The 16,077-nt window shown below is 44.4% G+C and overlaps 1 protein-coding gene across 1 annotated transcript in view; it reads right to left on the reverse strand.

Annotated features, from left to right (window-relative positions):
* The window catches only part of LOC115074757 (stereocilin-like), a 102,928-nt gene that overhangs the window by 39,140 nt on the left and 47,711 nt on the right, over window positions 1-16,077 (reverse strand). Inside the window, exons 11-13 of the mRNA XM_029574518.1 lie at window positions 15,141-15,208; window positions 11,520-11,643; window positions 7,655-7,743 (exon numbers count right to left, since the gene is read on the reverse strand). Coding sequence (XP_029430378.1) covers window positions 7,655-7,743; window positions 11,520-11,643; window positions 15,141-15,208 — 281 coding nt within the window. The remainder of the gene's footprint in view (window positions 1-7,654; window positions 7,744-11,519; window positions 11,644-15,140; window positions 15,209-16,077) is intronic.

Consider the following 16,077-nt stretch of genomic DNA (forward strand, 5'->3'; position numbering starts at 1 on the left):
GATCAGTCCAGGCTCCTGGGTTTTGCCTCCCTGCCAGCAGATGGAGATAGAGAAAGTTTCATTGGCACTGTACATAACCCAATGTGCCATTTGCAGTCCTTCAGTATTGACCTGGACCCAAGAAAAGATTACTTTAACCGTAACAGTAACCACTCTAGATGACACTCTCCCAATGAACAGGGTGGAGGGGAAAATTGCAGCAAATGGAAAACTCAGCAAACAATGCAAGTAAGCAACTTTGAAAACCTACAACTCTGCATTATACATTACAAAGCAATACGAGTGGACTCCTCCCATGAGTTGGGCTCTGGACTGATCTGTGATACTACAGGAAGGTAAGAACCAATTTTCCTTTCGTGTTCATACCCCAGATCAGTCCAGATTCCTGGGATGTACCCAAGCTCCCCTAAACTGGATGGGACTGAAGAGTCCCACTCTCAGAACACTCTCACCCAAGCACATGGAAACTGGAGCTCTGGCATCCAAGTGAAAATATTATTTTTATTTATTTATTTTTAGATTTTTATATACCGGTGTTCCTGTATTAAAATACAGATCACATCGGTTTACATTGAAACATAAAAATTACGCCAAGAGGCGGTACATATAACAAGGTTATAGAACTTGGAAAACATGGAAAACAGGTTCGAAAAATAACATTGAGAAAATTGTATAGTCTCTTTGAGAAACCAAATCATAAAATAAGGCGTAATTGTCTAAGATAAATGTGATCTGCAGAAGGGATTGCGATGGTGAGAAAAACTTGATAGCTGGAGGTAAAAAATAATCAAAGTTCTGGAAAAGCTTGGCTAAAGAGCCAGGTTTTAATTTTCTTTTTGAAGGAAGCGAAGCAGATCTCAAGACGGATGTCTGGCGGGAGCATGTTCCATTGGACGGGTCCTGCTAAAGAGATGGTACGTTTCTGATGTAAGGATATTGTTGAAGGAACAAAGAGTGTGCCTTTATAAGCTCCTCTGATAGGTCTAGATGAAGAGTGAAAACGAAGTTGGGTACTTAAGTGGAGTGGGGATATGTTGTAAATAGATTTATGAATTGCTGTGTATACTTTATAGAGAATCCTTTGCTTAATAGGCAGCCAGTGGAGGAGTTTTAGTATGGGGGTTATATGGTCTCTTTTATTTGTATTGGTAAGGATTCTAGCTGCAGAGTTTTGAATCATCTGGAGGGGTTTGATGGATGAGGTAGGGAGACCAAAAAGGAGCGAGTTGCAATAATCGATTTTTGTTAGAATAATGGCTTGTAGAACCATCCGAAAATCATTGAAGTGGAGAAGTGGTTTCAATTTTCTCAGGACAAGAAGTTTATAGAAGCAGTCTTTAGTGGTGGTGCTTATAAATTTTTTGAAGTTAAGCTGATTATCTATCATGACGCCTAGATCACGTACATATGGTGAGTGATTAATTATAGGAGTGGTAGAAATGAGTGGGACAGCTGGGTATATTAGATTGTTATTAACGTCATGATTGATAATTAAGATCTCGGTTTTGTTGTTGTTGAGAATAAGGCTGAGACTGGATAGAAGATGATTGATTAGTTGCAAGCAATTATTCCAGTGAATCAAGGTTTTGTGTAGGGATTCTGAGATTGGGATGAGTATTTGGATGTCATCCGCGTAAATGTAGTGTGTTAGGTTTAGATTATTAAGAAGACGACAGAGAGGGAGAAGGTAAATGTTGAAAAGGGTTGGAGAGAGGGAGGAACCTTGAGGGACTCCTTGATTTGCTGGGACCGGGTGTGATTCTTTGTTGTTTATCTTTACCTTGAATTGTCTATTAACCAGGAAGGACTTGAACCAGCTGAGTACTGTTCCCTTAATGCCTATGTCTATCAGACCTTGTAATAAAGATGAATGGTTGACAGTGTCAAAAGCCGCAGAGAGATCTAAAAGAATAAGGAGGTGAGGTTGTTTTTTATCCATATTAGTTAGAATATTGTCGGTGAGAGAGATAAGTAGGGATTCAGTGCTTAACGATTTACGAAAACCGTACTGGGAAGGTGCAAGAATGTAGTTTTCTTCCAGGTACTCTGATAGTTGTCTATTGACTATCTTTTCCATAATTTTGGCGATCATTGGCAAATTGGCTATTGGGCGGAAGTTAGCTGGATCTGTGGCCGGAAGATTTGGTTTTTTAAGAAGAGGTTTAAGAATTGCTAGTTTAAGTTGGTCAGGAACTAGACCTTGGGAAAGAGAGCAATTAATGATATCGGCAATTGGCTTTGAAATGGTATTCCTTATAGCAATGAGGAGGTTGTTTGGAATTGTGTCTAAGGGATGAGAGGATGGTTTCATTTTCTTGAGAATATTTTCGATCTCAAGAGCTGATGTGGTTTCAAAAGTTTCTAGAGTCGTATTTAGTTTTGGTGGAGTATTAGGTGGAGATGGAGAAGAACTAGATGAAGAGAAAGAAACAGTCAATTTATCAATTTTTTCCTTGAAGTATTCAGCTAGTTCGGAGGCTTTGTTGAGAGCTTGATCATCTGGGATGGTAGGAGGGGTTGGTTTAGTGAGGGCAGAAACGTAGGAGAAGAGTGCTTTCGAATCAAAGATGAAATGATGTATTTTTTTAGAGAAAAAGTCTCTCTTAGTTTTAAGAATGTTGATCCTGTAGGCATTGAGAGTGGTTTTGTATACAGCTAATGTTGTGGGGGATGGGTTTTTTCTCCATGTGTGTTCTTTATTTCTTAGTTTTTGTTTAAGCAGCTTCAATTCAGTGGTGAACCAGGGTTTTCTGTTGTCAGGCGAAGGTTGTACTACTTTGGTGATTGTCTGGCGAAAGTGAGTAGCGACTTCTAAGTAGCCACCCTGCAAATATCCTGCAGAGACACCTGCTGTGATTCAACTGAAGAGGTCTCTTTAGAATGTATCAAGTGAGCCATTAAGCCCTTAAGCACAGGACAACTCTTAAATATATAAAAGTCAACCCAATCATGTCTTTATAGACATTGACAGAATCGCCTCCTTAAGCCACTGCACAATGTCCGCCTTACACCCCTTCCTTCAACCACTCCATAAAACAAAAAGGTGATCCGATCCATGAAAATCATCAGTGTTTCTCAGATACGTCAACAAAGCATACCCTCCATCGAAGAGCTCAAGTTCTCTTGGTGAGGCAGGGAGGAATCTGGAAAGACTGGTAGTTCCAGTCTGAAACCACCTTTGGCAGAAAGGAAAATACCATGCGTAACTATACCCCGTAGCCGAAAACTGCAAGAAGAGATCTCGACATGATAAAGTCTGGAACTCTGAAATTCTCCTGACCGAACAAATGGCCACCAGATAAACCAACTTGAGAGCCAAGTCCTTCAAAGTTGTCCTCCCTAGTAGTTCAAACTGAGCCGTACATATCTCTGAAAGCCCCAGATGAAGATTCCAAGATGGACAGATGTTTTGCACTGGATATGCATACAGAAGATATCCCTGCACCTTATCCCAGAGACAGCCCAAGGCCAATACCTAAAATCCAAACCCTTTAAAGGTCAAAATATGCAACACAACAGCAGAATAGGCTATATTATGTTCACTGCACACCAGGCTTCAAAGACTCTCCAAATCCCCACATATGACAAGGATGTGGAAGGTCGCCTGGCATGCAATAAAGTGGTAATAACTGCTTCAGAATATCCCTTTCTGCCTCAGCCGTCTCCTCTCAAAAGCCAGGTGGCAAGACAAGTGAGCCACCTGATCCAAAAATATTGGGCCCTCAGAAGTCCACCTATAGCCATGATTGAGTAGATCCATGAACCATGGATGAAATGGCCACTCTAGAGCTACCAAATTATGTTGCTTGGATGCTTTTCCATCCAACTCATCACCTTGCTCACCAGAGGCCACGGACAAATGACATACAGAAGAATGTCTCAAAGCCATGGTAGAAATAGAGCTTTGATGCCTACTGTCCCATATTTCCTCCGGTGGCTGTAAAAATTAGACACTTTGGCATTCTGCCTATTCACCATTAAGACCATATGAGGATACTCCCATATTTTGTGGATGAGACCGCCTTCGACAACTCCCACTTCCCAGGATCTGATTTTTTCGACTGAGAAAAATCCACCTGCACATTTTCCACCCCCAGTGATGTGAGATGCTGCTGTCCTCTCTAGGTGCTTTTCCACCTAGCGAATTAACTCCAGGGCCTCTTGAGGAACTGCCCAACTCTTGGTTCCTCCTGCTGGTTGATACAGGTCGCCATCATTGCAAAGAACCAAAATAAAGTAGTACGATATCTCATAACCGAGAAAGAGGAAACTGGACATGACTTATAACACTCACCAAATTATATTTTTTATGAAACTATGTTTCAGTAAATTAACGGCACCTGTTTAAGAGTTTAGAATTCCAGATACTGGATCTAACACATAGTTTTTGTGCCCTATTGTAAACCGTTGTGATGGCACCCGCTTAACGACGGTATAGAAAAGACTTTAAATAAATAAATAAAAATAAATAAATTGTCCAATAGGACTCACATGGAATAGTTGCATAACCAAGGCATAAAGGCAAACAAAGCGTAACATACCACTATCATCTCTAACTGATTGAAAGACCATGAACCTTCTTGCTTCGACAACTGGCCCTGTACCAACTGAGCCTGATGCACTGCTCTCTGACCGGAAAGCCAGGCATCGGTGGTGAGTATAACTCAATCCAAAACTTCCCATTCTACATTATGCTTACAGACTGGACTGAATAAGCCACCACCAAAGTCTGACTCTGCCTCCCCCTCTCAAAAGGAAGGGGGAGATGGAACTCCTCTGATAATGGATTCTAGTGGGAGAGAAAAGCCCTTTGAAGGGGCCACATATGCTTGAATGTCCAATGCCCCAGCTGCAAGCCGATGCTAGAGAAGCTAGGACCCGTAAGAAGTCCCTGGTCTTGGGTATTGCAAGCTGTAACAGATGTTGAATTTGACCGTGTAACTTAAGCAACCTCTCTTCTGTGAGAAACCCTCTTCTCTCCAACGTGCCAAACCAGGCTCCCAGCTATGCTAGTGACTGAGAGATAACAAGATGGCTCTCTGCTAGATTCACCACCCAGCCCAGAGACTTCAACCGTACCAGTACCTTCTGAACTAAGGTCCTTTGATTTTCCACAAATGAGCCCATCTTCCAGATACAGATACACCAACACCAACACCCCTTCCCTCCCATAAGGCAACCATCCCCACCATCACCTTGGTGAATGTATGCAGGGCCATTGTCAAACCAAAGGAAAGGGCCCAAACTGAAGCTGTTCTCTTAGGATCATGAATCTTAGAAACCTCTGGTGCTCTGGCTTAATGGCTATGTGCAGAAAAGTATCTGTCAAGTTGAGAGATGTCAAGAACTCTCCTTTGCCTACCATCGCTAAGACTCATCTTTGAGGTGGACCTCCACCTTGCAATCTTATGTCCCTCTTAGAGTAGCTGACACTGCTATTGTAATGGTGGACTTCTTAGTGACCGCCAATACTGAAGCATCGACTTTAGGGGGCACAAAAAGCTCTATCGCTTCTTCTGGTGACAAAAAGTTTTGCAATAGCTTTGCCAGCTCTTAAGACAGAATATACGATGTCCTACTCCCGAATTGACTTATGAAAAAAAAATCTTTTGCTGGATCATGCAAGACACCCAAGTCGGGATCCACTACCTCCAGAACAGACTCTTCCTGTGAAACCTTGATCCCCTGCTCCTGAAGAACATGGGTAAAAAAAGGCCAGAGCTCCTCTCCGCGATAAAGGGCACCACCTTGGGATCATCCCCTTCGGGCACTGGAGCCTTTGCTGCATCCTCGGTCGGATCTGCCATTTCAGACATCTGGGAACCCTTTGTTACAACCTCTGGATCATCTGAGTCCTCAGTGACTCATTCAGTTCCACCTGCCTCAGAGGAAAACCCCAGAACATGACAAATACCTGCATGGGACTCTTCACTGGCCGGGCATCTACTATAGACTGGGACCAAGGCTTAGAGAGATCTCTTCATTAAATATGCCTTATGCAAAAGTAATATAAGGAAAACTTTGGATTCATCAGAATACCTAACCAGAGGAAAATCCTCCCCATCGCTTTGATTCAGAGGAAATCCTCAAACTCAGAACCTCCCTGGTCCAAGCCAGTAATAACCATAGTTGTGGACAAATGCGACGGAGATCCTTGTGCCTCCCCGCCAACTCCAACAACCCTGTCAGAAAAACTAAGATGGTCACCGTTCCTGCACTGTCCAGGACACCCTCCATGGCACTGACTGGAATAGCCACAGTAGCAGAGTGCCTTGTCCCGAGAGGTAGCCACAACACAGGCCTGAGCTGTAAAACCACGAACAAGATTCTCCTCATACTCATGGCAAGCGTTACAGTGCACAAATGCCACGTGGTCTGGGGCTGCGTGCTGCTTAATACCTCAGCGCCGTCACCATCCACTGTCCTGCAGCTCCAAACCTTCCTGATTGCACTGAGCACTGTTGCCATCGCAAACACTTTCTCTGCATTTTTTTTTTCAACAAAACCTTAAAGACAACTTTAAAACCAACCCAGGCTAAAGGTAATAAAGGGGATACTTCCCAGCTCCACTGAGCTGCAGTGCAGAGCTGGCAGCAGGTCCCAAGGCTGTCCTGCCTCATGGGGAATGAGGGAACTGGATCACTAGATGTCCTCCCACAGACTTAGGATCAAGTTACCAAGAAGGGTCACCAACCCCCTGCTCGTCCACCATGCACCAAGGGGGATGACTCCACCAGGACTTCATGACCCCCTGGGAGAATCCAGATAATTTTCCCATCTTCTTTTTTTTCTTTCTCTCCAGGCTGCAGGTTTTGCACCTCTACCATCTGCTGGAGACAGAGAAATACTGAGGGACTGCAGGTGGCCCACCAGGTTATATGGCAGTTTCAGAGAAACTTTTTTCTCTGCCTCCATCTGCTGGCAGGGAAGCAAAACCCAGGAATCTGGACTGATCTGGGTATGAATAGGAAGAACAGAATGGGAGAAAACCCTTTGTAAATCAGAGCCTAAATCTTTACCTGAGGCAATGGAGGGGGAAGTGATTTGCCCAAGGGCAGCAGCAGCAGTAGTGGGATTTGAACCCTGACTTTCCTGGCTCTCAGCCTGATACTTAACCACTTCTTAGAACAGCTTTACTTTAAATGATTATTCAGCTTTTATAGTCAGAGCTGCTCAGGGCCATGGTGTGGCACAACGGGAGGTGCTAGGGACCAAATGAGCAACAGAACGGCAGCGAGAAGGAGAGCCAGAGAGTGGTGGGCTCTGTGGCATTGCAGCGGGAGTAAGACTGGGCAGATAGGATGGGTCCGGGGTCCTTTCTGCATGGAAACAGAGTTAGGCTGTAATTTTGAAACTGTGAGAGAGATGTGGGCATATGTTACCTGCAGAAATTATGTACTACTCTCAGTTCCAAGTACCATAGACATTTCTTAGCATTTAAATTCATTTATTTTGTGATTCCATGGGTCCTCACTGCTGGATCCACTGGTGAAAGTGCCTCTTCCCTCCCTCCCTCCGTCCCAGCATTTTCCCTACAGAATCTCCTTCAATTACTAAGACATTTCTTTTTTGGAGCTGCAAAAGCAGAATATACCATAAAGCTAATAAAGAAATAAAACAAGCAATGATGTTGCGTCCCCTCGTCAGAACTCACGGGAGCTGGACAGCAATCGCAGCTCCCATCCTCTCCAGGAGCGAGGCACTCAGGAAGAAGTTCTTCAGTTCCTCCACAATGCAGTTCTTCTAAGGAGAGAAAAACAAAATGGTCTCCGTGTAATATCGCTGACAGAGACCCACAAATCCCAGACAAGGACACTAGGAAAGAGGGACAGAGGTGGGAGTGTCATGGCATTGGGCGGACACATAAGGAGGGTCACTTTAAAAGGCACTGATGTGGGCGGAGCAGGGACAGAGGTGGGAGTGTCATGGCATTGGGTGGACACATAAGGAGGGTCACTTTAAAAGGCATTGATGTGGGCGGAGCAGGGACAGAGGTGGGACTGTCATGGCATTGGGTGGACACATAAGGAGGGTCACTTTAAAAGGCATTGATGTGGGCGGAGCAGGGACAGAGGTGGGAGTGTCATGGCATTGGGTGGACACATAAGGAGGGTCACTTTAAAAGGCACTGATGTGGGCGGAGCAGGGACAGAGGTGGGAGTGTCATGGCATTGGGTGGACACATAAGGAGGGTCACTTTAAAAGGCATTGATGTGGGCGGAGCAGGGACAGAGGTGGGAGTGTCATGGCATTGGGTGGACACATAAGGAGGGTCACTTTAAAAGGCAATGATGTGGGCGGAGCAGGGACAGAGGTGGGAGTGTCATGGCATTGGGTGGACATAAGGAGGTCACTTTAAAAGGCAATGATGTGGGCGGAGCAGGGACAGAGGTGGGAGTGTCATGGCATTGGGTGGACATAAGGAGGGTCACTTTAAAAGGCAATGATGTGGGCGGAGCAGGGACAGAGGTGGGAGTGTCATGGCATTGGGTGGACATAAGGAGGGTCACTTTAAAAGGCATTGATGTGGGTGGAGCAGGGACAGAGGTGGGAGTGTCATGGCATTGGGTGGACATAAGGAGGGTCACTTTAAAAGGCACTGATGTGGGCGGAGCCGGGACAGAACCCTGGACTCCCTCCCCGCAGCCCCTAATCTGCACAGAGCCCTCTGTGCTCCCATACAGGTCAACTGCAACTACTAAACTGTCTCAACTAAGAGAATTATTTGTCTTAGATTTTGCTGGGTTAACGCTTTCTCTGTTTCTGATTTCCACCGTCCCTACCCCACACTCATCCACCCCAATGCATTCTTCTGCAGGTAGAGCCATTTTGTGGTGTTGCTCACTTAAAGTGATCCCTCTTAACACCTCTTCTTTCTCTTGCCTACGAGCTGATTAGATTGTAAACTCCTTGGAGCAGGGGCTGTCTCTTATATGCATCCCTGCATGGATAACATTTTTGTTTTGTTTCTTTTTTTAAATTTGCTTTTTGTTTCGCTTGTGTTCATTTCAGTTATTTTGTTTATTAGAAATAAAAAAAAAAGAAAAACCACCAAAGCAAAAAAAAAAAAAAAAAAAAAAGGAACTCTCCCCCAGCACCACAGATATTGAAAACTTGAATGCCGCTCCTCCAGATGCTGTTCAGCTGTACCGGAAACTGATTCCAGCCTCAGCGCTGGCCACTGACTTTGGGAAAATGGGGCCTGGCAGGGTAGAAGCGACTGCCCCATTCGGACTTTGGAGACCCCATGGATATTCTCGGATATGGCTATGAATTGCACTTTATTCAAAAGAGCTGCCCCGTGCCCAAACACTGCCAGTGTGGAGTTGCTTTCTGCTACGTGAAACTGATTTGTCATCTGCAGTATCACCCAGCAGTATCCTCAAAAGGGTTAGGGTCAGGTCAGTGACCTTTGTATTATACCTGGGAATGACTGCAGGGTCAGGTGAGTGACCATTGTGTTATTCCTGTAAGTGACTGCAGGGTAGTGGTGTAAGTGACTGCAGTGCTGACTTTTGCATTATTCTTGTAAGTGGCTGCAGGGTTAAGTTCAGGTCAGTGACCTTTCTATTATTCCTTTTAGTGACTGCAGGGATGGGATCAGGTCAATGACCTTTGTATTATTTCTATAAATGGCTGCGGGGTCAGGGTCAGTTCAGTGACCTTTGTATTATTCCAGTAAATAACTGCAGAGTTGGGGGATCAGGTCAGTGACTTTTGTATTATTCCTGTACAAGGCTGCAGGGTTGGGTCAGGTCAGTGACATAGAAACATAGAAATGATGGCAGAAAAGGACCAAAGGTTCATCCAATCTGCCCAGCAAGCTCTGGTTGCATCAAAAGTATCAGGCTTATTGGTTAAGGGCATCAACAGCCACAGCAGCAAGTTACCCCCATTCCTACTAGTTTTCCCAGACCCCAAAATCCAGTGTCCTCTTTGGCTGTCTGTGACCAAGCTTCCTTAAATCACGTCTCATTCTCTCTACTCCTTCCGGCGTGTCCACTCTGTTCCCTCCTGTTAGGTGAGGTTTTTTTTCTTAAATGAAAATCTGTTCAAGTGCACCACTTTTGCACTACTAAAATACTCAATATTAATATTCCACACTACAGTACTGACCTGTGCCTCATAGTTATAAAAAGACACCATTAATGCACTGCTAAAAAACTCAATATTAATATTCCACACTACAGTACTGACCTGTGCCTCACAGTTATAAAAAGACACCACTTTTGCACTACTAAAATACTCAATATAAATATTCCACACTACAGTACTGACCTGTGCCTCACAGTTATAAAAAGACACCACTAATGCACTGCTAAAAAACTCAATATTAATATTCCACACTACAGTACTGACCTGTGCCTCACAGTTATAAAAAGACACCACTAATGCACTGCTAAAAAACTCAATATTAATATTCCACACTACAGTACTGACCTGTGCCTCACAGTTATAAAAAGACACCACTAATGCACTGCTAAAATACTCAATATAAATATTCCACACTACAGTACTGACCTGTGCCTCACAGTTATAAAAAGACACCACTAATGCACTGCTAAAAAAACTCAATATTAATATTCCACACTACAGTACTGACCTGTGCCTCACAGTTATAAAAAGACACCACTAATGCACTGCTAAAAAACTCAATATTAATATTCCACACTACAGTACTGACCTGTGCCTCACAGTTATAAAAAGACATCACTTTTGCACTGCTAAAATACTCAATATTAATATTCCACACTACAGTACTGACCTGTGCCTCACAGTTATAAAAAGACATCACTTTTGCACTGCTAAAATACTCAATATTAATATTCCACACTACAGTTATAAAAAGACTTATGATAAAATTTAAGATTTCAAGCAATTATCAAACACTTAGCTTAAGTTCCCGGGCTCAAGCAGAGGCAGCCTACAATGGAATAATGCAGTCATTATTCCTGTAACTGACTTATGTACCGTAGGCACAGCGGGAGGGAGGATATGACATCACACCTCGTTATGTACCGTAGGCACAGCGGGAGGGAGGATGTGACATCACACCTCTTTTATATACCGTGGGCACAGCGGGAGGGAGGATGTGACATCACACCTCGTTATGTACCGTAGGCACAGCGGGAGGGAGGATGTGACATCACACCTCGTTATGTACCGTAGGCACAGCGGGAGGGAGGATGTGACATCATACCTCGTTATGTACCGTAGGCACAGCGGGAGGGAGGATGTGACATCATACCTCGTTATGTACCGTAGGCACAGCGGGAGGGAGGATGTGACATCACACCTCGTTATGTACTGTATGCACAGTGGGTAAGAGGGAAGGAGAAAGTAACAGCACACTATGTTATATACTGTACATGCAGTGGGTGGGAGGGGAAGAAATTATATTACACCATGATATATACTGAATATGAAGCGGGTGAGAGGGAAGCAGGACATGACATCACAGCATATATCACACTATACATGCAAGGGTATATAGGAGTTAGTTAAGCACTGCAACATACCAGATATGTGTCCAACAGAACTGACAGATTGCGGAAGAAAGAAAGTATTTGGATGATGGTCTCATTTGTAACAATAGATTTTAGTGAGTTGCAGTCTGAGCCAGCCATCAGCGTTCCCAGAGACCTGGACACCAAAATACTCTGTTAACAACTATCAAAGATCAGAGACTGGGAGAGAGTCCCCATCCCTTCCAGAAAATAATTCAGAGGCATAAAGCTAAGGATACAACTCCCAGCAGTATACACAGGACACAGAAATAGAAAGAGACCCCCCTCCCCACAAAGGAACTCTACAGACAGAGATTGAACCCCCCCCAGCCCCCTCCAAACAGAATACAGACACAGGGACACAGACAGAATCTCCCACCCCCCCAGCCCCCTCCAAGCAGAATACAGACACAGGGACACAGACAGAATCTCCCCCCCCCCTCGCCCCAGCCCCCTCCAAACAGAATACAGACACAGGGACACAGACAGAATCTCCCCCCCCCCCCGCCCCAGCCCCCTCCAAACAGAATACAGACACAGGGACACAGACAGAATCTCCCCCCCCCCGCCCCAGCCCCCTCCAAACAGAATACAGACACAGGGACACAGACAGAATCTCCCACCCCCCAGCCCCCTCCAAACAGAATACAGACACAGGGACACAGACAGAATCCCCCCCCCCCCCCACCAGACCCCTCTGAGCAGAATACAGACACAGGGACACAGACAGAAACTCCCCCCCCCCCCCGCCCCAGCCCCCTCCAAGCAGAATACAGACACAGGGACACAGACAGAATCTCCCCCCCCCCCCCGCCCCAGCCCCCTCCAAACAGAATACAGACACAGGGACACAGGACAGAATCTCCCCCCCCCCCACCAGACCCCTCTGAGCAGAATACAGACACAGGGACACAGACAGAAACTCCCCCCCAAAAAGTATCAGAGCCCCATGCAAGCATCACACTGATAGTTAAAGCACGAATACAGCACAGACTGCTGAAGACAGGTTTGCCATCATCACAGCCCCATGCAGGAATCACACCGTTATAGGTAAAGCCTGAACACAGCATAGTCAGTAATAATGCAGGGATCACAGGTAAAGCATGAACACAGCATAGACAGTAATAATGCAGGGATCACACCGTTACAGGTAAAGCCTGAACACAGCATGGACAGTAATAACGCAGGAATCACAGGTAAAGCATGAACACAGCATAGACAGTAATAACGCAGGAATCACAGGTAAAGCATGAACACAGCATAGACAGTAATAATGCAGGAATCACAGGTAAAGCATGAACACAGCATAGACAGTAATAATGCAGGAATCACAGGTAAAGCATTAACACAGCATAGACAGTAATAATGCAGGAATCACACCGTTACAGGTAAAGCATGAACATGGCATAGGGAGTAATAATGCAGGAATCACACCGTTACAGGTAAAGCGTGAACACAGCATGGACAGTAATAATGCAGGAATCACAGGTAAAGCATGAACACAGCATAGACAGTAATAATGCAGGAATCACAGGTAAAGCATGAGCACAGCATGGACAGTAATAATGCAGGAATCACAGGTAAAGCATGAACACAGCATAGACAGTAATAATGCAGGAATCACAGGTAAAGCATGAACACGGCATAGAGAGTAATAATGCAGGAATCACACTGTTACACGTAAAGCATGAACACAGCATGGACAGTAATAACACAGGAATCACACTGTTACACGTAAAGCATGAACACAGCATAGAGAGTATTAACACAGGAATCACACTGTTACAGGTAAAGTCTGAACACAGCATAGAGAGTAATAACACAGGAATCACACCGTTACAGGTAAAGCCTGAACACAGCATAGACAGTAATAATGCAGGATTCACACTGTTACAGGTAAAGCATGAACACAGCATAGAGAGTAATAACACAGGAATCACACTGTTACAGGTAAAGCGTGAACACAGCATAGAGAGTAATAACACAGGAATCACACTGTTACAGGTAAAGCTTGAACACAGCATAGAGAGAGTAATAATGCAGGAATCACACTGTTACAGGTGAAGCATGAACATGGCATAGAGAGTAATAATGCGGGAATCACATTGTTACAGGTAAAGCCTGAACACAGCATGGACAGTAATAACGCAGGAATCACAGGTAAAGCCTGAACACAGCATAGAGAGAGTAATAATGCAGGAATCACACTGTTACAGGTAAAGCATGAACACGGCATAGAGAGTAATAATGCAGGAATCACATTGTTACAGGTAAAGCCTGAACACAGCATGGACAGTAATAACGCAGGAATCACATTGTTACAGGTAAAGCCTGAACACAGCATAGAGAGAGTAATAATGCAGGAATCACACTGTTACAGGTAAAGCCTGAACACTGCATAGAGAGTAATAATGCAGGGATCACACAGTTACAGGTAAAGCGTGAACACGGCATAGGCAGTAATAATGCGGGAATCACATTGTTACAGGTAAAGCGTGAACACAGCATAGACAGTAATAATGCAGGAATCACAGGTAAAGCATGAACACAGCATAGACAGTAATAATGCAGGAATCACAGGTAAAGCATGAACACAGCATAGACAGTAATAATGCAGGAATCACAGGTAAAGCATGAACACGGCATAGACAGTAATAATGCAGGCATCACATTGTTACACGTAAAGCATGAACACAGCATAGACAGTAATAATGCAGGCATCACATTGTTACACGTAAAGCATGAACACAGCATAGACAGTAATAATGCAGGAATCACAGGTAAAGCATGAACACAGCATAGACAGTATGTTTACAGTGAGTTTAGTTTTTATGAGGGAGTGGTCTGACCAGGGGATTGGGGTGCAGGAAGGTGTGTTGGCTGTGGGGAGGGATGAGTTAATGAAAATTAAATCCAGAGTGTGTCCGGCCTTGTGAGTGGGTGAGGTAATTATTTGGTCAAAGTCCAAGGCATTGACGGAAGAGAGAAAGGCTTCACAATTGGGGGATAGGGGTGTGGCATTGATGTGGAGATTGAAATCCCCTAGAATGATGGTTGGGATGTCCAAGTCTAAAACCCACCCTATTTTACTGTCTGCTTTGTACCGATCAGGACAGACCAGCTATCTGGCCAGAGCAATTGCCAGCAATAATACAACTATAAACAGTTTATTGGGTTGTTTTATATCTCTTTATGTTTCACTGTTCACACAGACAAAATTGTGGTTACTGTGCGATGAGTGATTTCTGCAGACAAATTAATTTAGCCAATTAAGACAATAACAAAGGTACATTTTACGAGAGGTGCCAAGAGGATACCCCCTGTTAAAGGGCTGGATTTCAGCCTCCTTGCTCATGCACTGCCAGTACCAGGATGGAGTACTTATCCCTCGGTGAACCCTCTGCAGCCAGGCACAACAAACAGCTTGGGCTGTGTTAAGGGGGCAGATTTATGGGAATAAAGATCAGAATTTTGTGCACCTTCTGCATCCATAGAACAAGTGCTTGGGGTATAAAGACTGAGAACGTCGATGAGCAATGAGTGAGTGTGGCACATCAAGAATGTCATGGACGAAAGCAGTGCACACAGGAAACAAGCAGCACATCGCTGGACAATCCCTCCTTTACCACTCACAGAGTGTCCACAGCATTCATCCGGCTGCCACCCCTGGACTTCAAGGCTTCTCGAAACAAGAGCTTGCTCTGAAAAGATGAAACTTGGATAATGATCACAGAAAGGAACAATCAGCAGTGCTCAGCTTTCTCTCGCTCCATCCAATTCCAGACAAATTGGCATTATCTTAGAAAACAGTTCAATAGTTTGATTTCTGGTTTTCAATGATTGTTAGCCATAAAATCACAGACATTACTAACAATATTTTAATGATAATATGAATATAATTATTCTTATAACACTCTCCAACCAAACAGGATGCCAATATACATTATCATTCACTGGAAACTGGAATATTCCTGTCAGCCAGCTGCTAGAAAGAGAGAATATAATGGCAGATAAAGTTCACAAGTTCCTTCTTCTGCTGCCCACCCAAACTCTGGCTTTATCTTCACGACTCAGGATCCTTTCTATTTATGTCAGATACAGATTTTCCCCATCACATCCTCATGCATCCTCCACCTTTCTGGGATGAAATATTTCCTTTTGTTGCTCCACATGTCATGATTCCTTTGCATTGAAAATCACGTTGCGTGACATTTGAATGTCATCGTGCCCCCATAGCAGGCCTCCCCATTCTTCTTTTCCTCTGGCTATGTCTAATTGCATAAGCCCAGCAGCATTTTCATAGCCTCTCTCTATGGGGCCAATGCAATACAGTGCGCTCAGCTGAGTGCACTGTTTAACCCGCTGTCGGACGTGGGTTAAATAGGCGCTAAGCCACCCCCTAATGCATAGGGGGATTAGCGCCTATTTAATGCGCATCCGACGCAGAGTGAATGAGTTAGCGCTCATCACTTGCAAATGCATGGGAACGAGGCTATTACTCATTCACTCCAAATGCAAAAAAATACATGTGCGTCTCAGACGTACATTTATGGCTCAGCTATTAACGCCT

This window comes from Rhinatrema bivittatum, chromosome 13 (genome assembly GCF_901001135.1).
Source record: "Rhinatrema bivittatum chromosome 13, aRhiBiv1.1, whole genome shotgun sequence".
Taxonomy (NCBI): Eukaryota; Metazoa; Chordata; class Amphibia; order Gymnophiona; family Rhinatrematidae; genus Rhinatrema; species Rhinatrema bivittatum.